At 43.3% G+C, this 26,178-nt stretch overlaps 1 protein-coding gene across 2 annotated transcripts in view; it reads left to right on the top strand.

Annotated features, from left to right (window-relative positions):
• LOC126284400 (bleomycin hydrolase) overlaps positions 1-26,178 on the top strand; it is a 102,409-nt gene that overhangs the window by 64,996 nt on the left and 11,235 nt on the right. For both annotated transcript variants that reach the window (XM_049983304.1, XM_049983303.1), the window contains exons 7-8: positions 16,152-16,378; positions 24,317-24,437. In XM_049983304.1, coding sequence (XP_049839261.1) covers positions 16,152-16,378; positions 24,317-24,437 — 348 coding nt within the window. The remainder of the gene's footprint in view (positions 1-16,151; positions 16,379-24,316; positions 24,438-26,178) is intronic.

Raw genomic sequence — 26,178 nt, 5'->3', positions numbered from 1 at the left:
AACCGCCGCTCGCCATCCGGCGGAAACTCCTCATGGTGCGACGGGTGTGTCATTTCCTCGCCTGTCCTACCTCCCCTGCGTACCCTACCGTTGCCCGACCGCCTATGGAACATCTCTTTTCCAGTCGTCCCAGGGCAACGAGACCATTTGGGATTCGTGCCAAGCATTTGCTTGAGTCCCTTGGTGTGGAGCGTGTGGCCCCCCAACGACAAGGTTTTACTCGCCTGCCTCCCTGGTTGCTCCAGAGGCCCAGCATCCTTCTAGACTTGTCGGAGAACTGGAGGAACTGCACTCCGGCGTTTGTTTTTACCTCCTTATATTACGATATTTTAAACCAGCATCCGGACCATGTACCTGTATTCACAGATGGCTCTAAACAGGGGGACTCTGTTGGTTGTGCTGTCGTTTTCCCTGATCGAGTCGTCTAGTTACGGCTTCCTGCGGCTTTTACCATCCTCGATGCCGAATTGTTTGCAATCTTGCGGGCATTGGAGCAGATGAGATGTGTTACCAGTCTTAAGTTCCTCATCTTTTCTGACTCCCTGAGTGCCCTTCAGACCATGCAACACTTGTACCCAGCGGATACGGTCGTCCAGAACATCCATGATGCCCTACTCCACCTGCAACAGCAGGGGAAGGCGGTTTCTTTCTGCTGGGTGCCGGGGCACGTGGGTATTAGGGGAAACGAACTGGCGGATGTGGCTGCCAAAGATGCATGTTCCCTCCCTCACGTTGTTGAATGTGCCGTCCCCATCCATGCTGTAACCTCCCTTTTGCGTTTTCGTGTTATGCATCAATGGGAAGACGAGTGGCTGGCAGTTTCTGACAATAAACTGCATCTGGTAAAGGCCACTACGCGACCATGGCGTACGTCCTACCAGTCATACAGGCGGGATGAGGTTCTCCTCACTCGCCTCCGCATTGGGCACAGTCCCTTAACGCATGGTTTTTTACTCCGGCGGGAGGACCCCCCAATCTGCAGTGCTTGTGGCGTCCAGATTACTGTCCGCCACATTTTACTTGACTGTCTTTTATTCTCTGACCAGAGGGCGGTGGTTTCTTTGCCACCGGATTTGCCCTCTATTTTGCAAGACGATGCAGCGACTGTGGTTAAGGTCTTACGGTTTTGTGTCCTGTCCAATCTGTTGCCTCGGATTTTAGGGAGAGGGTTTTAATGTGCTGCTGGGTGACTGGCTCACCCAGGTTTTAGGTCAGAGGTCCGCCAGTCACGATTACCTCGTTTCCCTTCGGCATCTGTTCTCTTTTCCTTGTGCTTCCTTTCCTTTTTTAGTGCGTTTCTTCTCCTCTTGTTTTACCTCTGTATGTGAGCAATTGGAACTGCGTCAGGCCTGTGTCTTTTAGCCGTTCTCCTTGTTCGGTGTCCGTATTCGTCCCTTCACCGCATGTGTTCCTGTTTCTATGCGTTTGGGCGCTGATGACCACGCTGTTTAGCGCCCGTAAACCTCAAAAACACACACACACACACACACACACACACACACACACACACACACACACACTTCCTGCATTGTTCGGGGGGGGGGGGGGGGGGGGGGCGCTATTCCAGAACACATATAAAGGAGATCACAGTTTGTAGGCTTAGAATATAGATATAGATGTAGAAGAAGAAAGATAACATATATGTGAAAACAGTTTTCCACATGGTATCTCTATTTCACCACATTCTCACCTTGTTACATGCAAACATTTATAATTACTCAAGACACCTCCCATATGGCAACACTTATACCCTTTTTGTAATTCCAGGCACATACCAATACTTCACATGGTTTCATTCATCATTCACAAATGTAATGAAGGTTACATTGGTGACTACTTCCAGGCGCAACTCAGTGCCACAATTTGCTGGAATGAACAGTTATTAAATGAAAGGGGGAAAAATTCGACATAGAGTTGCTCAAAGTTCTTCATATGCATCTGTGCATATAAATTATTAGACAATATTCAAGCGACTGAATTTGGATTGCTGATGTTGTACTCACAATTTTAAAATAGGCATTTATAACCTGTTAGCATAGAACATTAAGTAAAAGTGTTTAAAAGTCTATTTTCAGTTGCACCAGATACTGTACCTTGCAAATGCAGTTACAATTAATTGATATGCGAAACTACATTCCAATAGAGGGCAGTTATTTGCAGTAGCATAAGCTTTCTTTTTTAATCATGACGTACATACGTGTAGAAGAGTTTCACAAGCTGCATAGAAATGCAGCCAAGATTGTGCATTGTTTGAGTCAACTTCATGTTCTGAACAACATTTTAATGTTATGAAAAGGATAAAAGCTTCAGAAAGGTCCCAGCTTGACAGTCCAGCACTGAAGAGTGCTGTATGTCTTACTGCAGCTTGGGGGTTTGATGTCAAATAATTTGTCTCTTGCAAGTAAAAAAACCTCATTTATCACCTAAATAGATGTTTTAGTGTTTTTTTTTTTATTTAGATTAAATTTATCTGTTGAACAAATTTTCTTGTGTTTTGGGGCTGGTCACAGAGATATTTAATCAAACCCCTCCTCTTACAGTCAGATTTGCATAGCCCACTCACTAGTCAGTATTGTTGTGTGCAAATTGTTGACTGCCTTCGCATGAGCAGTTTGTCTGCACCTTCCCGTGGGCACATTGTTGCCATGCATGTGCTCTCAATGTGGGACAGCCCGATCTAGACCCAGATGCAGATCAAAAGACAATTGTCGTAAGCTTAGTTTCCTCACTTCACTCAAGCTTGGATTATGGATGGCTCTCTAAGATCCTTGTAGAGGCCAAATTTATGGGAATTTTGACCATAGTGCAGTGTTGCTTCCGAGTGCTTCAGAATGAATGGCTTACATGTTCTAGTAAAACAGATGATATAGCAATGTTAAACGAATAAGTTAAAAGAACTGTGCATGATGTTACTAGAAATATTGTCTTAGTGATGACACTTGTGCCTGTTGAAATCTGTTGTTCTTTTCTTGGAGTTTTGGGGCATTATGTGCATATTAAAATAATCTTATGCTTTGATATGTGTGTGTTGCTTCCAATTTCATATGAACAACGGACCTTGCTGAAGTAGGGAGACTTGCATGTCTCAACAATACAGATAGGCATACCCTGGGTGGAACCACAACAGAGGGGTATCTGTGGAAAGGCAAGACTAGCTTTTAGTTCCTGAAAAGGGACAGCATCCATCTCTGATTCGAATGATTGACAGATCTGGCCTTGCAGTATAACCATTGTGGCCTCACTGTGCTTGTGCTGTGAACAGCTGAAAGCAAGGGGAAATGCAGCCATGATTTTTTCTTCGAGGACATGCACCAGTACTATATAGTTAAATGATGGGTGGCTGGAGGTAAAGTTGTCCCCTATTTTGATGTCCAGATGGGAACTACTTTAGGAGGATGTTTTCATCATGAAAAACAAAATTGTTATTTGAAAAGCTTGAGATGAAAGATTGGCTCCCATAATCAGTAGTTACTAAATACAAAATCATTTAGGGGTAATGTTGGAGTAGGTCGAATAATGGGTAAGAAAATAGGACCATGGTCAAGATACTATGAGAAACAAGAATTCATTGTTACAACCAAGACAGACATGAAGCCAATACCCACCACAATAATACAACTTTGTATGCCTTCTAAGTCTGCAGATGTTGAATAGATGGAAAGAAGAAGTTATTCAGATAGTTAAGGGAGATGAAAATTGAATTGTGATGGGGGACTGGAATTTTATAGCAGGAAAAGGAAGAATAGAAAAATTAGGAGAACATGGACTAAAGGAAGCTATCTGGCAGAATTTTGAACAGAGCGTAATTCATTCATCACTAACACTTGAAAGAAGCTTGTATTTCTGGAAAGAGATCTGAAGGCACCAAAAAGTTTTAGATTATATGATGATAAGAAAGATTCTGAAACTAAATTTTAAACTTCAAAACGTTTTCGGGAGCAGATGAGGAACCTGGCCATAATTTATCTGTTACCGACTGCAGATTAAAACAGGGCAGATTGAAAACAGGTTGGGAATTAAAGATACAGTATCCAACGTCTTGGAGCTCCATAATGAGCATTAGGCTACAAGTGACTGAAACAAGGGGAAAGAATACAATAGAAGATTAATGGATGGTTAAGTTAGTAGAAGAGAATTAAATAAGTCAAATGACAAGGCAAGTTGAAATCTTTGGATAACACAAGAGACATTGAAGTTAATTGACAAAAGGAGAAAATATAAAAATACAGCAGATGGCAAAAGGGAATATACATCTGAAAAAAATGAGATTGACAGAAAGTGCAAAAGGACTAAGCAGGAATGGCTAGAAGACAAATACAGGGCTGCAGAATAATGTATGTGAAGGGGAAAAGATAAATGCCACCTATAGGAAAGAGACCTTTAACAATAAGATAAGTGGCTGAATCAATATCAGGAGCTCAAATGGCAAGACAGATATACAAAACAAAAAGGGAAAGCTCAATATATAGAAGGGCCATACAAAGGAAATGCACTTGAAAGTTATAGAAAGGAAAGATGAAGTAAATGAAGATAAAATGGGAGATGTGAATCATAACACCCCTTGTATCTTCCCAACTATAATAGATACAAAGATGCCGTTTGGACAGTGAATTGCAGGGACAGGGGCTACTTGAATACATCACATTTCATGTTTGTGCTATTATTTGTTACAGAGATCTTTGGTTTTTCATATGGAACCCTATCTTAAATTTTAGCATAATATGATGGGCTTAAGAAAAACGGTTTCAAATGTGTGTATGTCATAATATTTAGGCGAATAGTTCTTGAGACACAGATATGTTCTCATATCGTGTTCGTCCTAAAAGCAGCGTTGTCCAATGACCTTTCCTATTCTGTAGAGTACATGGTAAACAATGCGAGTCCATCCTTACACAAATGTGCCACAGTATTAAAATACTAAAAGATGTTAATACATTTTAAGTAACAGAAATAAAAATGTAAATGAGGAGGCCCCTATTGTTCACAATTATTTTGTACATATTTATTTTTTTATTTCAAAATACAAAGCAAATACACAAAAAGATGTGAAATATGTACTGTATGTTATAACCTTTAATCACAATAATTGCGTGGATTTTCACACTCTCTCTTAGAAACAATAGCTGATCACATGATTACAACTCAGTCTCTCGTATTCGACTGCTGTGCCGTGACATGCGGCCGGTGCCGTTCGTAGCTAGGTGGCGCTCCCGCGCTCATCTGATTTGCGGAGCGCCTCTATCGCCGTTTGTGCGTACTGTCGTGGCGGCACTGTTAAATGTCGTGGCACTATCACAACACTTTTCCCCCCTTGAAAAAAATAAACACTCACTTCCTTGGAGACATGGACAGCGCAGAGACATCCATGGCCTCTTGTGAGGCCCCGAGGAGATCCCGCGCAGAGACACGGGAGTATGGTCGAAAATGTCCAGGACGGAAGCTCGTGCGAGGAACGTGCCTCCTGGATGAGATGATGGGTGAAAACTCCGGAGCAGCATCCATAGGTGTCATTGACCTGGGAGTGTGCTCCAGCGAGATGGGTCCCGGAGAAGGCGGCGTCGCGACTGGGGCCGGTTCCGGAGTACTTGGAAGCGGCAGCGACGGCGGCTGCATCAACACGGATGGTAGATCGGCAGCAGCGACAGGACTGGCGTCTCGAGCTGGTGGAGGCGAAGGATGGGGCGGTGGCACAGGCGTGGCCACCACTCGTGGGCGCATCTGGTCGTAATGGCGAACAACCGTGCCGTCGCCCGTACGGATTTCACAAAGCCGGCAGCCACGAAGAGCCTTGACCACCCCTGGAATCCATTTAGGGCGAGATCCATACCCTCGTGCCCACACGTCGGCGCCCACCGAGTATTTTCCCGCACTAGGGGACACAGTACAAGCCCTGACAGGGTGAAGCAGGTGCAGTAGAGTGCGCGGTTGGCGGCCATGCAAGAGTTCAGCAGGGCTGTGATCACCCAGAGGCGTGAAGCGATAAGAACTCAGAAATTGCAGCAGGGCGTCAACTGTGGAAAAATCACTAAGGAATTTTTTCATCTGGCATTTGAAAGTGCGGACAAGGCGCTCGACCTCCCCATTCGATTGCGGATGGAAGGGAGGTGCGGTAACATGATGAATCCCTTGTCCAGTACAAAAATCACGGAAGGCCTGCGAAGAGAACTGAGGGCCATTGTCCGTGACGATCGTGGATGGAAGACCTTCTAGCGCAAAGATTTTGGACAAAGCCAGCGTCGTCGCCGCAGTGGTGGGCGACGGACATCTAACAACAAATGGAAACTTCGAGAAGGCGTCAATCAACAGTAGCCAATAAGTACCGAGGAAGGGGCCAGCAAAGTCGGCGTGCACCCGTTCCCATGGCTGAGCTGGATCAGGCCACGGAGAGGGCATTGTACGAGGTGCCGCCAGTTGTTGAGCACACTGGCCACATGCAGCAACCATATGGGCGATGTCCGAATCAATGCCGGGCCAATAAACGTGCCTGCGGGCCAGGGACTTAGTCCGAGAAATACCCCAATGGCCTCCGTGCAACAGTTTGAGAACATCTTTGCGAAGAGAGGCTGGCACCACGACCCGTGGAGATGCGCCATCCGTGGCCAGAAGAACAACACCATCACGAACAGACAGACGAAGGCGCAAGGCATGGTAGTTGCGAAGGGGATCCGATGCCCGGCCCCCGGTCCTGTCTGGCCAACCTCGTTGAACAAAACTGATCACCCGACGCAGGACCGGGTCCCGCGCAGTAGCTGACGCGACCTGCGAACCTGTAAGTGGAAAGCCCTCGACTGCACGACGTTCTTCCTCATCAATGTGGAAACAGAGGAGTTCATCGCGATCGAAAACAGGGTCGGGGCCCATCGGCAATCGCGACAATGCATCCGCGTTTGCGTGCTGGGCCGTGGGGCGATAGTGAATCTCATAATGAAAACGAGACAAGTATAAGGCCCAACGTTGCAGGCGGTGAGCTGCCTTATCCGGAAGTGACGCCGAGGGGCTGAACAGAGAGACCAGCGGTTTGTGGTCGGTGATGAGGTGAAACTTAGAACCATACAAAAAAACGCTGAACTTTTTTAGAGCATAAATGATAGCGAGCGCCTCCTTTTCGATTTGAGAGTAACGCCGTTGCGCCTCGTTGAGGGTCTTGGAAGCATAGGCAATGGGTCGTTCCGACCCATCCTCATACCGATGGGCGAGAACAGCCCCTAGGCCATACTGTGACGCGTCAGTCGCCAGAACCAAGTGCTGACCCGGACGGAATGTGGCAAGACAAGGCGCCGACTGCAAATGAGCCTTCAGGCGGACAAAAGCCTGCTCACACCCGTCGGACCAACAGAAGGGGACGTTTTTGCGTAACAGCTGATGCAGAGGATAAGCTACCGCTGCTGCGGATGGAATGAATTTGTGATAATAAGCAATCTTGCCTAGAAACGCCTGAAGTTCTTTGACCGTAGACGGCCGGGGTAGAGCGTTAATGGCCGCAACGTGCGCACGGAGAGGGCGTAGGCCCTCACGGGACAACTGGAAACCAAGATACTCAATGGAGGGTTGGAAGAACTGTGACTTGTCCAGATTGCACCTCAACCCAGCCGAATGCAAAACTCGAAACAGTGAACGTAAATTACGAAGGTGCTCCGCAGTGGAGGCTCCCGTGACAACAATGTCATCCAGATAGTTTATGCAGCCGGGAACAGAAGCCGTGAGCTGTTCCAAAAACCGCTGAAAAATGGCCAGTGCGCTAGCGACGCCAAATGGTAATCGCTGGTACTGATACAACCCACAAGGAGTGTTGATAACGAGAAATTCCTTGGAAGGAGTGTCCAACGGCAACTGATGGTACGCCTCCGATAAGTCAAGTTTGGAAAAGAACTGGCCCCCAGCGAGCTTGGTAAACAACTCCTCAGGACGAGGAAGAGGATAAGTGTCAATGACGCTCTGAGCGTTGACAGTGGCTTTAAAGTCACCACACAATCGCAGACTCCCGTTTGGTTTAGAAACCACCACGATCGGCGATGCCCATTCGCTGGAGGTAACCGGAAGGAGAATCCCTGAAGCTGTTAACCTGTCTAGCTCAGCCTTGACAGGTGCACGCAACGCCACCGGAATAGGGCGTGCCCGGAAAAACTTAGGGCGAGCCGTAGGTTTAAGAGTAATGTGGGCTGCAAAATCCTTGGCACAACCCAGACCAGCAGAGAACACGGACGAAAATTCACAACACAATCCATCAAGCTGTTGATACGGAATGTCCTCAGATATGAGGTGCACATCATCATCAATGGAGAACCCAAACAACTGGAAAGCATCATAACCGAACAGGTTTTCAGTGCCCGCATGATCCACCACATAAAACGTGAGGGGCCGAACAACAGACTTGTAGGCAGTGGAAGCATCAAACTGGCCCATGATAGGAATTTTCTGCTGATTATAAGTCCTCAGATTGCGCGTAACTGGAGACAAAGGAGGGGAGCCCAACGCCAAATACGTGCGAGAATTAATGAGAGTTACTGCAGAGCCAGTGTCCACTTGCATGCGGATGTCTTTATTCAGAACACGAACAGTAACAAACAACTTATTTGTTTGAGAAAGCACACAGTGAACATCCATGTCCGACGCCTCGTCCTCGTTGACAGGAACTTTATGGGACTGACACACAGAAGCAATGTGGCCTTTTTTCCTACATGAATTACACGTGGCCCAACGTTTTGGACACGCTGCCCTGTCGTGCTGTACGAAACAACGGGGGCAAGAAGGAAGCGCGGAACGAACCGGCTTCTGTGGTTGCTGGTTTCGCTGCGAGCGTTGTGGCCCAACGCGACGTTGTTTACGCGAGTGAACCGCCGCCACATCTTCGTTCTCCTGTGCAACAGGCAAATTGTCTTTGTCGAGAGTTGACTGTACAGCGCCTACATCACACCACGCGTCTATTTGCGCGCCAGCAGCGTGAGACACTTCAAAGGATTGAGCGATGCTTAGAACTTCCGACAACGACGGGTTTGGCAGTTGTAGGGCACGTTGCCGAACTTCTTTATCAGGAGCAAGCCGTAGAATAGCATCCCTAACCATTGAATCCGCATAAGACTCGTGATGAGTGTCCGTGACAAACTGACATTTCCTACTCAGGCCATGTAGTTCCGCCGCCCAACCCCGGTAAGATTGATGGGGCTGTTTACGACACCGGTAGAACGCCACGCGGGCGGCAACGACGTGGGTGTTTGTTCGATAATAGGCAGACAATAAGTCACACATTTCTTGGAAGGACAGGGAGGCTGGTTCCCGCAGAGGGGCTAACTGAGATAGCAGCTGATAGACCCGAGGGGAAATCCAAGATAGAAATAACGACTTACACATAGGAGCGTCGACAACGCCGAAAGCCAAGAAGTGTTGCCGCAAACGCTTCTCATAATTCTCCCAGTCTTCAGCGGCCTCGTCGTAAGGAGGGAATGGAGGCGGAGAAGAGGAAGACAGACAATGAGTAAGCGACGTCGACAACGCCTGAATCGCTGCCGTCAGCTGTGTTTGTTGTTCAATGAGCGCTTGCATAAGCTGTTCCATGTCTGCCCCGTCACGAACACGCAAATCCACAACGCGGTGAAAATATCCCGACCTCGTCGCCAAAAAGTGTTATAACCTTTAATCACAATAATTGCGTGGATTTTCACACTCTCTCTTAGAAACAATAGCTGATCACATGATTACAACTCAGTCTCTCGTATTCGACTGCTGTGCCGTGACATGCGGCCGGTGCCGTTCGTAGCTAGGTGGCGCTCCCGCGCTCATCTGATTTGCGGAGCGCCTCTATCGCCGTTTGTGCGTACTGTCGTGGCGGCACTGTTAAATGTCGTGGCACTATCACAACACTGTACATTATACAAAACTTGACTGAAGCTTGTGCTCAAAATTCTTCCCCGCTGCTGCAATGCACATTTCTAGTTGCCGTTCGAATGATTTGTGAACGGCTGCGAGGGTGTCGCATGAGATATCTGCGCACGCTTCGATGAAACATTGCTTCATATCATCTGGCATAGTTGGTATTTGAGCATACACTTTGATTGCTCTCCACAGAAAAAAATCGAGAGGGGTCAAGTCAGGAGACCGGGCTGGACACTTCACTTCAGCTAGTCATCCTATCCAACAATCTGGGAACTTTTCATTTAACAGCTCTGTAGCCACACGAGAAGAGTGAGCAGGACAGCAGTCATAGTGCAACCACACTCACTGACACGTAGTTAGTGTTACCTCTTCCAGAAAAATGGGCAGAGCGTTTCGCAGGAACTGTGAATAGTTATTGCCATTTAGTATACCTGGAATGACGTACAGCCCCACAATGACATTTCCAACAATGCCACACCACATGTTACCGCTCCACGGTTGCTGATGCTGTACCTGTCAAAGCCAATGAGGGTACTCTATTGACCAGTAATGCATATTATGCAAATTCACATTACTGTGGTTGGTGAAAGTCGCTTCATCAGTAAAAAGCAGCCATTGAAAAAACATTGGATCATCTTGTAGGTACTGCAGAGCAAACCGATGAAATTTCTGCTGCCATTCAAAATCTATACTGAAGACTGCTTGATGTAATGAGAGGTGAAACGGGTGAAATCTATGCCGGTGCAACAGGTGTAGAATACTTCTCTGACTTATACCACTTTCCGAGGCCGATACGTTGCGACGTAACAGTACGGTTGTTGTGCGTCAACACTAGAAAGCCCTCTTCATGTACCTCACCAGTTGCAGTTTTCTGCCTTGTCCTCTGTATGGCATTCCATGTTCACGATTCAGGTAGTTTTGTGCAAATACGTGCAAGAAGCTGGTGCGTAGGACGCTCACGATCAGAATACAGCTCTCCGTATCGCTTTATTGCTCTAATAGCATTTCTTCTGCTTTCACCATACACTAGAAGCATGTCTAAACTTTTCTTCGTTGGTGTACATGTCTGCCCCAAGAAACTGTGACGGAAATTTGATGTCTCATTACCCCAGCAGCACAAACGCTTCTCTCCAGCTACCTCGTTCATCACCTTGTGGTGTTATCGAGAAGCAGGAAAACAATGCCTGTCCTGTTAGGTTCCTCAGTGGTCAATAGGAAAGGTCACATTGGACAACGCCGCTTCAAAGCATGAATACAATATGGGAACATATTTATATCTCAAAAACTATTCGGCTAAATATTATGATATACACGTATTTGAAAGCATCTTTTTAAGCCCATCATGTTATGCTAAAATTTAACGTAGGGATCCATTTTTTAAAAAAAAACAATGATGGCCTCTGTAATAAAAAATAGCATAAACATGAAATGTGATGTATTCAAGTAGCCCCAGTCCCTGCAATTCACTGTCCAAACAGCATCTTTGTATCTGTTATGGTTGGGGAGATACAAGGGGTGTTATGACTTAGCTGCCTCACCCTGTATATGATAGAGACGAAACACTCTCAGATTCAGTTTATAGGTCATGATTGAAAAATATTAACATCCTTTATTTACGGAAGAATGAAAAAACTGGTAGAAGCTGACCCCGGGCAAGATCAGTTTGTGTTTTGGAAAAATATTGGAATGTCAGAGCCAACATTGATCCTACACCGTGTCGTAGAAGATAAGAAAACTTGTGTTTACAGCATTTGTAAACTTGGAGAAAGCTTTTGATGATGAAGACTAGAATACACTGTTTGATATTCTGAAGGTAGCTTTTATAAGGCAGATTATATACAGCTTGTACAAAAACCAGGTCATAATAGGGAAACAGTAATTGAAAATGAAGTAAGATAAGGCTGTAGCCTATCCTTGATGTTGTTCAACTTGTACGTACAGCAAACATTAAAGGAAACCAAGGAGAAGTTGGGAAGGGAATTAAAGTACAGGAAGAAGAAATATAGACTTTGAAATTTGCCAACAACATTGTAATTCTGTCACACAAACAAAGGACTTGGAAGAGCAGTTGGACAGAATGGATAATGTTGTAAAAAGAGCTTCTAAGAGTTTGACAAAAGCAAAATGGAGGTAATTGAATGTAGTGTAATTAAACCAAGTTATATTGAGGGAATGAGATTAAGAACTGGCACACTAAAGTAGCAGATGACATTCGTTATTATAGCAGTGAAGTAACTGACCATGGACAAAGCAGAGAGAATAAAACATGTAGCATGGATGTAGTAAGAAAGGCATTTCTGAAAAAAGGGAATTTTTTTTTTTAACATCTCGTATAAATGCACCAGTAATTCTTTTCTGAAGGTATACGTCTGGGGTGTGCCTTGTATGGAAGTAAATATGGACAGTAAGCAGTTCTGAGAGGAAGAGAATAGAAGCTTTTTAGATGCAATGCTGCAGAAGAGTACTACAGCTTAGATGGGTAGGCGGAGTAACAAATGAAGAGGTACTGAATCGGACTGAGGAAAAAAGAAATCTGTGGCACAACTTGACTGAATGCAGGGATCGGTCAATGGAATAGTGCCTCAAACATCAACGTATTGTCAGTTTGGTAGTGGAGGGAAGCGTATTTTTGGCCGAAGAAGGAATTGTAGACAAGGCATGAATGCAGTAAGCAGGTTCAGATGTATGTAGTTTGCAGAAGTTATTCAGAGGAGAAGCAGCTCACAGAGGATAGAATAGTGTGAAAGAGTTGCATCAAACCCATCTTTGGGCATAACACCAGAAAAACAGCAGTACCACAACCAACACCAGCAACAGCAGCAATGACGTATATGTTGCTTCCAGCTTCTTTTAATGAATTTAATAAGTATATTTAAAAAATCACATGTGAAATAATGTTGGACTTCTTTGTACATCAAAATTTCTTTAGGAAGTGTAGTCTACTCACAGATGAGGAACCTTACAAAACCTCATCTTATGCTGCTGTACTTCTACAGGTATCTGTTGAATCCATAGTAATTATTTAGTAACAATATTATAAAAATGATAGTTACTACTCGCTATATAGTGGAGATGCTGATTCAGATAGGCACAACAAAATGTCCCCCCCTCCCCCCCCACACACACACACAAAACCCTGACACACGTGTCCACAGTCAGGTAGCTGAAGCCAAAACAGCAGTGCATGATGGGAGAGACAACCAGGTCATGGTAAGGAAGAGGCTGGGACAGGGAGGAGAAGACAAGGTGGAGAGAGGGTAAGGCAGCTAGATGCAGTGAGGAGGTTAGAGGAGGGCTGGGGGGGGGGGGGGGGGGGGTAGCAAAATAGGAGAGGATAAAGACTGGGTGCTCCAGCGGAATGGGAGGCTGTGTAGTGCTGGAATGGGAACAGGGAAGAAGGTAGATAGGTCAGGACAAGGACTAACGAAGATTGAGGCCTGGAGGGTTACGGGAATGTAAGATGTATTGCAGAGAGAATTCCCACCTGCACAATTCAGAAAAGCTGGTGTTGGTGGGAAGGATCCGGATGGTGCAGATTGTGAAGCAGTCATTGGCATTAAGAACATCATGTTGGGCAGCGTACTTAGCAACAGGGTGGTCCAGTTTTTTCTTTTCTTTTCTTTTCTTTTCTTTTCTTTTTTTTTTTTTTTTTTTTTTTTTTTTTTTTTTTTTTTTTTTTTTTTTTGCCACAGTTTGTCAGTGACCATTCATGCGGAAAGACAACTTGTTGGTTGTCGTGTCCACATACTAATTATTTAGTATGTTTATCGGGTATCGTACAGCACCTAATTTAATCATCTCTGGTTGCATTTTTAAAACATACTAAAACTACTGTCTTTATTAATTAGCCCATATTTTCTATACAACAGTTATGTACCTATCAAGTTCTTTAGTTCCTTTGTTTCTCCAATGACTTTCTTTCCATATTTTTTTAATGTTCCATTTCTTTAAATTGGAGTGTCTCAGCATTCTGTTCAGCCGTATTTAATCTCTCTGCAATTTCAGTTCTCTTGTCCTTTCCATGCATGGGTCATGGTCATATTTTTCCATGCGATTGTACTTTGTGTATTATCTGAGTAACAGAGTGGCCAGCCCATAGCTAAGGCTTTAGATGTTGTAGCACCTAATTCTGAGCCTTCTGATATGCTTGTGTTTTGCCTTTACTGAGACAGTTGCCTTTACTGCAGTACAAGACTTCTGTCCTTCTGAAGGTAATAAGTTTAGGATTGTTTGACTGCTTGTTTAAAGCCTGTTTGGCTTAGGTATCCTTGCTGGCAGTTACAGTACACACACACTCTTTCGTCGACACGGACTGTATTTAGGTAAGGTAATGTTTTTTTCAGGAGAGCAGTGTAATTTTACCGTCAGCTTGTCCCCACCCCTGCCATCTTTTTTATACTGTTGCAAAATTTGAACAGACTTAATTTAGTGAGAGTAAGCATCACCTGCAGGGGGAACAGCAACTGTAAGAAATAAAATTGTGGAGCAGCCAAAAGTCGTAGGTAATTTCCTTTATTACCGGTTTTGTTCGTCAGATGGGAGCCTCTTCAGAACTGTGGGAAGTTAGTGTGTTTTACAGCAACATAAAATGAAGTAAAACCACAGATTCAATTTATAGCACAATAAATCACATTTAGTAGCTAACAGACACCAATTAAATGCATCTGCCTGTGTACAGTGCCAACTTCAGACATAAAATGGAGTAACTTATCTGTTTTATAGTTTTTATAAACTCTGAGGTCTAGTACATTCAAAGGCAAACCAGCAAGGCTATCGCATCTTTTCGTGTGAACAGGAATCGTATTGATACACACTTTGAAAAGAAACCATCTCATTGAGATTGATTTAATAAAAAAAAAGTTTGCATCTGACAAACAAAAATAGTAATAAAGAAAACTTTGTGTGTGTGTGTGTGTGTGTGTGTGTGTGTGTGTGTGTGTGTGTGTGTGTGTGTGTGTGTGAGTGAGTGATTCGAACCCAGGATCTCGTGCTTAGTAGGCAGGTGCATTAACCACTGCACCATCTGGGACAAGCATTATCACAACTGCACAGACTATCTCGGCAAGCCTCACAGATTATCCACGTTCCCATAGAGTGCCACATATATACAATCCCTGTCCATTTCCTCCATATTTGCTCTGTGTGACTCTCACAGGAGGTCGAACGTATTTGTGCATTCACACTGGTGCTGCAGATGCACAAATATGTGCACATTTTCACTCATCACTGCTGATTCCATGTGATGTTCTGATGCAGCTGACAGCAATGATTCCCTCCCTTTCTTTTCATTTTCTTTCTTCTTCTTTTCTTTCGTTTCCTTTCTTCTCCTCTCCACCTTCAATTTACATATAGTGTATAACAGCTGCGGATTCTGTGTGGTGTCTGTTCTTTTGGACACGTCCGAAAGAACAGACTTTACACATTCACATAATTGGAGTGGCCTAGCTGGACAATGACTCCACCTTCTTCAGTGCAAATGCACAAATATGTCAGGCGTCCTGCGGGAATCTCAAAGTAGCACGTAGCACGTCTTGTGTAGGCATGTGTGCCCATCTGGATGAATATTCAAGCAACCATTTGGCAAACTACTCAGTGTAGAATTTACACAGGACGGGAATCTCAAAGTAGCACGTAGGACGTCTTGTGTAGGCATGTGTGCCCATCTGGATGAATATTCAAACAACCATTTGGCAAACTACTCAGTGTAGAATTTACACAGGACGTGTTTTGTTGAGATATACATAATGTTGTTAATTATTTGAATAATACATCGACTCTTCACCTGACATACATAAATTGATGTGTTTTTTGTAGGCACAACTTTCAAAGAAAGAAAATTAATAACAAATGAAGTTGTGCTGTATTGAGTCCTTGCAGTCTATCAGTTATGTGATTTTTGTGATATTGTGAAAAGAATAGTTGCTACTCACCATACAGTGGAAATACTGAGTCGCAGATAGTCACAACAAATGGACTGTTCGAACAAGTAAGCTTGCAGCCAGAAAGGCCTTCATCTACAACTGGCTTTGGCAGCCACAGAATGTGATCATGTGTGTAAATTGCATTTGAGTGAGTGTGTGTGGATGTTATCTATTTCTGATGAGGTCCCTTTTGGCCAAAAGCGTATACTTGTTTGACAGTCTTTTTGTTGTGCCTGTCTGTGGCTCAGAATCTCCACTGTATCATGGTAACTAGCAATTATCCATTTCATAATATTTCCATTCCATTCCTGTATGTTCCATTGTTGAAAGTAACTGTTTCTACTATTGTGTTTTTCATAGGTATGCTTAGTAACAGATCCTCGATCTACAAGTCCTTACGGTAAAGCATATACTGTTGATTTCTTGGGTAATATGGTTGGAGGCCGCCGCATAATCTACAATAACCAACCAGTGGAACTCCTCATGAAATTGTGCGCAGACTCAATTCGTGCTGGTGATCCCGTCTGGTTCGGATGTGAAATTGCAAAACGCTTTGCATCGAAATTGGGAATTGGAGACCTAGACATGTGAGTTCTTTGATAATTTATTCTTAATTATCTTATGTTACTCTGGATGAAATTCGTTCACTTTTCAATTCACTTCAGAGCATGTTATTGCAATGGGATCAGAGAGATGAGAATAAAAAGGCATATGTGAAAACAATGAACGTATAGGTGTGATGCTCCCCAACAGCACGTCACTGGCCGCCACCCATACCCTACTATTCCTCCTCCTCGCTGCCCCAGCCTCCTCCTACCCGCACCCAGTCACTACTCCCATCATGCACTGATGCTGCTGCTCGCAGTGTGGCCTCAGGTGCCTGAGACTGCAGTTTTGTGTGTGAGTTGCGTTTTCGTCAGTGTTTATGTGTGTGTTTCTCATCTAATTTTGATGAAGGCCTTCCTGGCCAAAAGCTATATGACTCAGCATCTCCGCTATATGGTGAGTAGCAACTTTCCTTTTCACAGTAGTGTTACATTCTGTCCCGGATTTCCATTGTTTGATGTTTGAACTTAAGTAGACCCACCGCTGGAGCTCTGGAGAGGGGATGCATGCATATCATTGGCAGTGGCGTAAGCACTCGTGGTAGTGCCCTCACACCATGGTGGCAGCCGTAGGAAACTTGGCACTGTGATCGGCGGCGTACATGTGGGACCTACCGGATGGTAACCAATACCGCAAGCATCACAAATTGACATTCCAGGTGGAAACATTTCCATTTATGTGACATATTTAAGTGACAGAAGTCATATGTTAGGACTGTTTCTTAGTAATGCAATCTCGAAATGTAACACAGCATAACAGAGGAAGTTGTGGTAATGAAAGTTCAGAAGCATTTGATTTTTCCAAAAGCTAGTAAAGTTTTTAGTCTCATTTATGTGCCTCTTGATGACTAAATGCCTTTTAGAATTCAGTGAGTGATTTTTATAAATATAACAGAGGAAGAGAACAAAACACACAAACACACACACAGAATTGCTAGCTTTCGCAACCGATGGTTGCTTCTTCAGGAAGGTGAGGGAAAGACGAAAGGATGTGGGTTTTAAGGGAGAGGGTAGGAGTCATTCCAATCCCGGGAGCGGAAAGACTTCCCTTAGGGGGAAAAAAAGGACAGGTGTACACACACACACACACACACACACACACACACACACACACACACACACATACACAGTGTAGAAAGAAACTTCCACATGGGAAAAATATATTAAAAACAAAGATTCCAAGACTTACCAAGCGGGAAAGCGCCGGCAGACAGGCACAATGAACAAAACACACAAACACACACACAGAATTGCTAGCTTTTGCAACCGATGGTTGCTTCTTCAGGAAGGTGAGGGAAAGACGAAAGGATGTGGGTTTTAAGGGAGAGGGTAGGAGTCATTCCAATCCCGGGAGCGGAAAGACTTCCCTTAGGGGGAAAAAAAGGACAGGTGTACACTCACACACACACACACACACACACACACACACACACACACATACACAGTGTAGAAAGAAACTTCCACATGGGAAAAATATATTAAAAACAAAGATTCCAAGACTTACCAAGCGGGAAAGCGCCGGCAGACAGGCACAATGAACAAAACACACAAACACACACACAGAATTGCTAGCTTTCGCAACCGATGGTTGCTTCTTCAGGAAGGAGAGGGAAAGACGAAAGGATGTGGGTTTTAAGGGAGAGGGTAGGAGTCATTCCAATCCCGGGAGCGGAAAGACTTCCCTTAGGGGGAAAAAAAGGACAGGTGTACACTCACTCACACACACACACACACACACACACACACACACACATACACAGTGTAGAAAGAAACTTCCACATGGGAAAAATATATTAAAAACAAAGATTCCGAGACTTACCAAGCGGGAAAGCGCCGGCAGACAGGCACAATGAACAAAACACACAAACACACACACAGAATTGCTAGCTTTCGCAACCGATGGTTGCTTCTTCAGGAGGGAGAGGGAAAGACGAAAGGATGTGGGTTTTAAGGGAGAGGGTAGGAGTCATTCCAATCCCGGGAGCGGAAAGACTTCCCTTAGGGGGAAAAAAAGGACAGGTGTACACTCGCACGCACGCACACACACACACACACACACACACACACACACACACACACACACACACACATCCATCCGCACATACACACACACACACATATCCATCCGCACATACACAGTGTGTGTATGTGCGGGTGTGTGTGTGTGTGTGTGTGTGTGTGTGTGCGTGCGTGCGTGCGGTGCGTGCGTGCGTGCGTGCGTGCATGCGTGTGACTGTACACCTGTCCTTTTTTTTCCCCCTAAGTGAAGTCTTTCCGCTCCCGGGATTGGAATGACTCCTACCCTCTCCCTTAAAACCCACATCCTTTCGTCTTTCCCTCTCCTTCCTGAAGAAGCAACCATCGGTTGCGAAAGCTAGCAATTCTGTGTGTGTGTTTGTGTGTTTTGTTCATTGTGCCTGTCTGCCGGCGCTTTCCCGCTTGGTAAGTCTTGGAATCTTTGTTTTTAATATATTTTTCCTATGTGGAAGTTTCTTTCTATTTTATTAACAGAGGAAGAGACATTTATAAATTATCAGACAAACCTGCTGGCCAGTCCTTACCTTCAGGAGATGAAATTTGTAGGACTGGACATATCTGAGTACATTGACATGCTTCCTAGTTAACTAATATTCTTTACTCAAGGAAGAGGGATGAATAGGTCAGAGAAGTTTAAAAGGAGGGAGGTCACTCAAACTCCAGGATGAGAGGGACCCACTTTAGAGAGGACAAAGGTAGACAAAGATGAAGGAAGAGGCATCAGAAAGATTAGGATAGAGGAGAAAGGTTGGTGAGCACTGTGCCAGGCTCGGGCTGCGGATGATAAGGATAGAGTGAGAAGAAATGAGAGATTAGCAAGAACAGAAACAAATAAGGTAATTAAGAATTAGGACATAAAAAGAAGAATATGTAATAAAAAGTACAATGAAGAAGGAGGGTGGGGATATATTAATGGCGATTAAGTCTGGGAAGGTGTGAACATGCGAGCATGTTTTGGAGGGTGAGTTCCCACCTCCATACTTCAGGGTAGGAATATTCAAATTGCTGATGGGGGGGCGGGGGGGAGGAGATGCCTCAAGTCATATTGTAGATTGCATTCAGCAACTGAGTGCTGGGTTGCCATAAGGCAGACACAGTTCTGTGGATGAATGACACTAATGTATTTTAGCCCTGTGTCTGAGTTATCGTGAAGTCAGTAGAAGTAATTCAGAAGTTTGCAAATAAAATACTTCTTGTACTGACAAAATCACATTAGTGCCACTAGTTTGAACAGCTATCTGAACCAAGTCACCACCGACATATTATTCCCTGTCCCTATAGAGACTGTTCCTGCTCCACCCACTATCACTACCTGATCCTCCTTCGTAAAATTCCTACATAACACCCCTATGCTTTCAGTCACCTGAGCCAACCCTGCACTAGGCTTCACAATGCTGGTGACCTGGTACTCACTCCCCAACACTTCCTGCAACTGCAGGCCCACACCTCTACCGTGGGAACCACCTAGCAGCAGAACCTTCTTTCTGCTAGACTTTGCAACTAACCTAGGCCTCCTAATTGCTGAGGACTGCTGCAAGTTACCTACATCTACGGCTACACGAGGCTCCTCTCCACTCAACTCTGACAGCTGGTCATATCCATTGCATGTATGCAAAGTAAAACTGTCTGAATACCTCCTCTTCCTAGCTGCCTTCTTGCCAACTGCCAGTTCCCATTCCCCACCACCCTTCACCCTCTTCAACCTATCTAGTTCCTCCTTTGTGCATAGTAACTGCACCTGAAGGGCACAGATCTTATGGTCCTGCTCCTCTATTAACTTGTTTCTACAACAGAGTCTGCATTCCCAGGAGTGGAGCTCACTAAAATGACCACTGGCTTCCCCACTGCATTCCCCCCAATGAAAATACTTTGAACAAATCCCACATCGTAATCCACTACTCACAAACCTACGACAGAGCCCACGCTTCTCACTCATGGTAAAATTTTACAGTTGCTGGAAGAAGAAAAAAAAACTATATATCTACATTACCAAAGTTCAGTTACACCAGTAGGACTATTTAAGAACTAACAATGGTCTCGAAATTCTCTGCCTACTAAGAAAGCAACTATGTGTATTAATACTATTACAACACAGCCAAAACCAATACCAACAAAACTTCACAAAATTATTAGCCAAAACCAAAAAAGTTCAAATGGCCACTGTAACACTAAGCGAAGTTAAAACACTGAATGAAAATTTTACTGAAATATTTCACTAGAAACAATAATAAACGTCAATTGAAAACTAAAGCACGAAATTTACTAAACCACTTCAGTGCACTGAAAACTCAACACAGCGAGCGAACGATTACAAAAGTTTATTAAGTTGTTATTTCACCACAAACAGCACGCAACACTGCTGAAATCTATTAAATTTAATAATTGTATTACAGAGCACAAATAAGTTTGTCAGTACTTAGCTTTATAACTGCTACAGCTGCAGTGCATGCCACAAAATGCAAACACACTATTTTATGTCAACAGTGTCGTAACAAGCAACATTATCTCCTGTGGTATTATATTCTGCTTTGCTTTGAATTGATCATTTATTTATGTGACTACTGCTTGTTTAGAACTTTAGTGAAAAATTATTGACATTGAACATTCATATTTCTCGAATTGTTGATAGTACTGACATAACCTGTTGATACAATGAAAGTAGATTCACTAGGTGTAGTTTATACATTATGTGAGATATAAATTGTGTGCGTACTTAAGCTTTTGAGCCACAGTACCTATCCAGGCCAGAGCGACCAACCACTCCTGTTGACCCTTCCCTTCCTCTACTGTACTATCTGTACAGACATGGGCCAACTTATTTTGTGCGCTCTCCACTTCTCTCCTACATAAGCTCAGCATTGTAGTATCAGTATTATATTCCCAAGATACAAACAAATCCACGGGATTTTCTGCCTTTGCATTTTCATTAGCTGGTGTCACCTTTTTACTTATAAGTCAGTATACATAGCATGGTTTATGGTTATAGTCATTTTAGACACATTTCTATTACGTTTTTGGTTGAATGTTATAGTCAAATACTCCATTGAAATATGCTGGTTAGGCATTGGGAACCTTCTCAGATTAACGAAACTATTTGAAATAGTCATTTCTTGACTAAGTATATATTTTAACTGGACAGTATTCAAGAATTTTTCAAATATTGTAGTACGTGGATGCAAGCTGGTATCTGCCCCTGATATACAACTCACAAGGGAGTGGTCCAATTCAACATGTCCAAGCCCACCCTGTAATTTTTTATGCAGAAAGAATACAATGAAAAAATGCACTGTCAAAATTTTAGGTACTAAGATGCCCTGTAAGTATTTTTTTAAAAAGTTGTTAAAGTTACTATTTCCCGACACCCCACCCTCCCCGCGTGAAAAACAGCTCATGACAGAGGTTTGTACAGTGCTTCCTGCCTAGTGCAAGTTTGACCATGACAATAGAGCAAAGCACTGCCATGTTGTTCTAATATTCCAAGTGGCACAAGCGAATTTCAAACACGAAAAGTTTTGAGTAAAAGGCTGTTCATATAGACAGCTTAACTCTAGCATATGTAATTCTTACAAAAATGACTAGCAGATGAAAGTAAATCAAGGCAGTATTTAATGTTACATAATTTTATAACAATTCCTGTAACACGGTTCTTATGATAATTTTTGAGTGATGTGTATTTTAATGGCAATGAAACTGTTCCTCGTTTATTACCCACAGTTGTCACAATAAAGTGATGTGACACTTGACGAATGTCACGTTTACAGGTCAACAGCCTCAATGTATTGGTCAAATGATGGAACCGTTTTAACCACCATAGGCTGTCCGTTTTATTCGTTTAATGAAGCATGTATATAAATTACATACTACCAGTTTTGGCCTTTGGTCATTATCAGATATACGTTATTAGTGATGTTTGTGCCACATTTAAAAATGTTTGTTTTATGTCAGTCGGCACATAATGCGAAACATTTTTAATGTGACACACACACACACACACACACACACACACACACACACACACACACACACACACTATCATACATTCGATAATGGCCTGAGGCCAAGACTGGCCAGTAACTTAATTTTTATGCATGGTGAATTAAGGTAATAAATTGGTTAAAATGGTTCCATCATATTTCAAGAGTCTTTCTGTTGATTTTGATAGGTTGATTATATGATTTTTGTACTTTTTTATTTTTGGTCCCTGGAGACATGTAAAGCTGTAGAAATAGCAATACACCCATACTTATCACTGTGACAATATTTTGAAAAGGATAGATTGCTACTCACCATATAGCAAAGATGTTGAAACACACACAGAGACAGAGAGAGAGAGAGAGAGAGAGAGAGAGAGAGAGAGAGAGAATGTTGACTAATTCCAATGAGGGTTTTTTTGGCCAAAAGCTTATGACTTTGTTGTTTTGCAACTTCCTATACTGTACGATTTCTTTAATCTGCTTAACCAGCTCAAAGAAGACTTGAGATCACCAATATTCATCTCACTTACAATTCGGAGAGCCCAGTCTTGTAGATCTCAGTTAGTAACAGTGCATTCCTATCAAGAGCAGCTGTACATGGTTTGTATGGAGAAAACTCCCCTAAAGAACTGTTGTTCATGTTATTTATTAAAGTTTAGGTGTTATGCTGGTTATTAATGGGAGGTTAATGGGGGCTTTGTGGTCACCTTGTACAAAACATCTTTCAGATAATTGTTCTTTCAGTTCCACATGTTTCATTTTGGTGCTTATTTATTATTTCATGCAAGTCTTTCTTTCATTTATACAGATAATAGATTTTATTTACCAAAAGTAGGTTTGCACACTTCTTAACATTATCTTCATTCTTAACACTTACACTACCACAAAAGCAGCTGGTAATTATCATCAATATTAAATGAATTGCAAATTTGAGTGAAGAGTAACTGTGGACAATTGTTCTAAAGAAACTATCAACAAAAACTAAGATTCACTTAACAAATTATGATCACTCCATGTCATGTTATCTGTTTATTGATGCACCATCCACTGAGGATACATGTCTGCCATGTTGCTCAAGCACAGTCCACTACAGCACAAGTAGTGGTTTACAATTCCAGTCACATGGAAATAAAATATTTCAGGGCATGTTTTGACATGGCTGATTGGGCCATTCCCATGTCAGATGGATTGCCACTTCTTATCTAAACTTCTATCTATTATCGTTGCAATAATTTATGGAAACCTTCATGCTATAAAATATTTTTTTCATTTAGGAGCTCAAACATTTATGTATTCTTCATTGTTGATGCGGAATCTTCTGTTTCTACATTTAACTGTTATTTGTCTTGGAAACTGAAAATCGTGCAGGACCAACATGGATATGTATATCTGATGATTGTAATGTGTGGAAAAGTCTTTGGACACCCATATACTGCAGCGAATGCTAAACAGCTAGTTACTGATATTCTCTGTCTATTGTACTGATCTTATTTTGTTAGTTAATTTATGTCCACTGGTATGTATTCATTCAAGTTTTGGCACTAATTATAACATTGTTGTGCAAACCATTTCATTGCTCAGAACTACTACTGTTCGGTGATCTCAAGGCACAGCCACATTTATGTTGTATGTTGATAATGTTACATATAGGTGGACAACTTGCTAATTTTTGACAGAAAAGAGGGAGAAAGATTCAGTGTATTTTGTCTTTGTGTTGCATGCATTTTCAGCTAAACCACTGATTAACGACTTTGTCTTAATTTTGTTGTGTGAAACTGTTTAAAGATATACTTTCTCTGTATACATTATATTTCTTTATGCATATCTTTGTGCTGTTCAAGATGCTTGTGACTATCTTGCCTACGATACTAAAATACAGAAGGGACTAACTGCCTTATTTTTGTTGCAGACATGATTACAAATTAGTTTTTGGTGTCGATGTTACTGTGGGGCTCTCAAAGGCTGATAGACTCGTGTATGGAGAGGGTGTAATGAATCATGCAATGGCCTTCACAGCTGTCTCAGTTGGTGTGAGTATCTGTCATACAGGGCACTGGTAAGCTCTAATCAAATGTTAAAGAGTGGTATGAACAGCAATGAAGGATTATTTGGTATACAATTGTGAAAAGGATTACATGTGTAGTTATATTTTAGATTTGGTGACAGTTTCACTAAAATACCAATAGTGTTCCCGCAATCTTATGTTCTGTGAATGCAGCGAGTACAGTAAGTAGAGATGCACTCTTGCTTGGTGTGCAGACTTTTGAGTTGTAAAAACAGCAACAAAGCCTATAAGGGAGGGATTTTTTTTTTTTTTTTTATTTGGGAGGCACAGCAGCTGTGGAAATGCAGGTACTGTTGATGTTGGTGGTTTCAACAGCTGCCATTCCTTCCATTCCACACCAAAAAATCCCTCCAATACAGCCAGTCTATTTGCAGTGACAAAAATTCCCATGCCCAGTATGCTAAGGATCTCACTAAGGCCTTCACAGACAGTCACTACCCCCAAGACCTACACTAGACCACCAATAGAATTTCTCTGCAGTATACCCACATATACCCAGTCCTCCCGCCACCAACAACCAGCTACAAAGGAGTGCCCACTTCATCATCCAGTACCACCCCAGACTAGAACAGTTGATACATATCCTTTGTCGGGACTTTGCCTTGATATGAGGGACACCCTCCCCACGATTTTTCTTACCTGTGCAAAATGGTGTTCCCCATCATCCAACTGACCTACACAACATCCTGTTCCATTCCTATCCCACTTCAGATCACATCCCCTTGACACAAGGATCATATCCCTGTTAGGTACTAAAACTACCCAATCCACCTTCCCTGTACATCCTATTCCAGTCCTGTCACAGGTTTGTCCAAACCCACCAGCAACTGGACCACCAGTTCTGCTACCTTCATTGCACAGCTCTTTATACTGGTATGACTACCTGCCATCTGTCCACCAGGATGTGAATGGCCACTACTGAACTGTGGGAAAGAGCAAAGCGGATCACCGTTTAGCACAACTTGCAGCTGAGCATAACATATTTGATTTCAATGGCTCCTTCACAACCCTGGACCATCTGGATTGTCCTCTCCATCACCAGCTTCTCTGAACTGCGCAGGTGTGAGTTATTTTGCAACACTTTCTCTGCTCCAAAGTTATCATTGCCTCAACCTACAGTAACCTATTGTCCCAGTTTCTGTCTCCTCTGTTCTGTTCTGTCACCTCCTCCCAATCCACTTTCCCTCACCCTCATCATTGTACACTACTCTCTGCTGATGCACCCACTGATCTTTTCCCACTCCCAGTCCACCCCCCTCCCCCTCCTCCCCACAGCTTCCCGATGCTGCCTTTGGCTGCCTTGTCCTGCTGCCATGTAGTCCCTGCACCCTCTGCCAGACAGCACTCTTTCCCCCCCCTCCCGTCCTCTTATCCCTACACTGCTATTCCTCCCACACACTGCTACATGGGTCACATCTCTGTGAAAAACGGAGGTGAGACCTGTCACACACACCAACCCAGGATATCATATTACACAATCATCTCAAGCATATCCCATCTTATTATAGGCAGGGTCACCTGTGGAATCAGTAATACTGTAATCTTTGCACAATCTTTGAAAGACGGACATGATTATCTATCAGCTGTCCAACTCTGAAGAATGACCGTACTAAACTGTGGCCAAGAGCAATGTTGACTGCCCAGTAGCAAAATGTATCATGCTTGAATTCAACAATTGCTTCACAACTTGTGCAGGCTTGATCTTA

Source organism: Schistocerca gregaria, chromosome 8 (assembly GCF_023897955.1).
Source record: "Schistocerca gregaria isolate iqSchGreg1 chromosome 8, iqSchGreg1.2, whole genome shotgun sequence".
NCBI classification, from domain to species: domain Eukaryota; kingdom Metazoa; phylum Arthropoda; class Insecta; order Orthoptera; family Acrididae; genus Schistocerca; species Schistocerca gregaria.
This window is presented reverse-complemented; position numbering and strand designations above follow the sequence as displayed.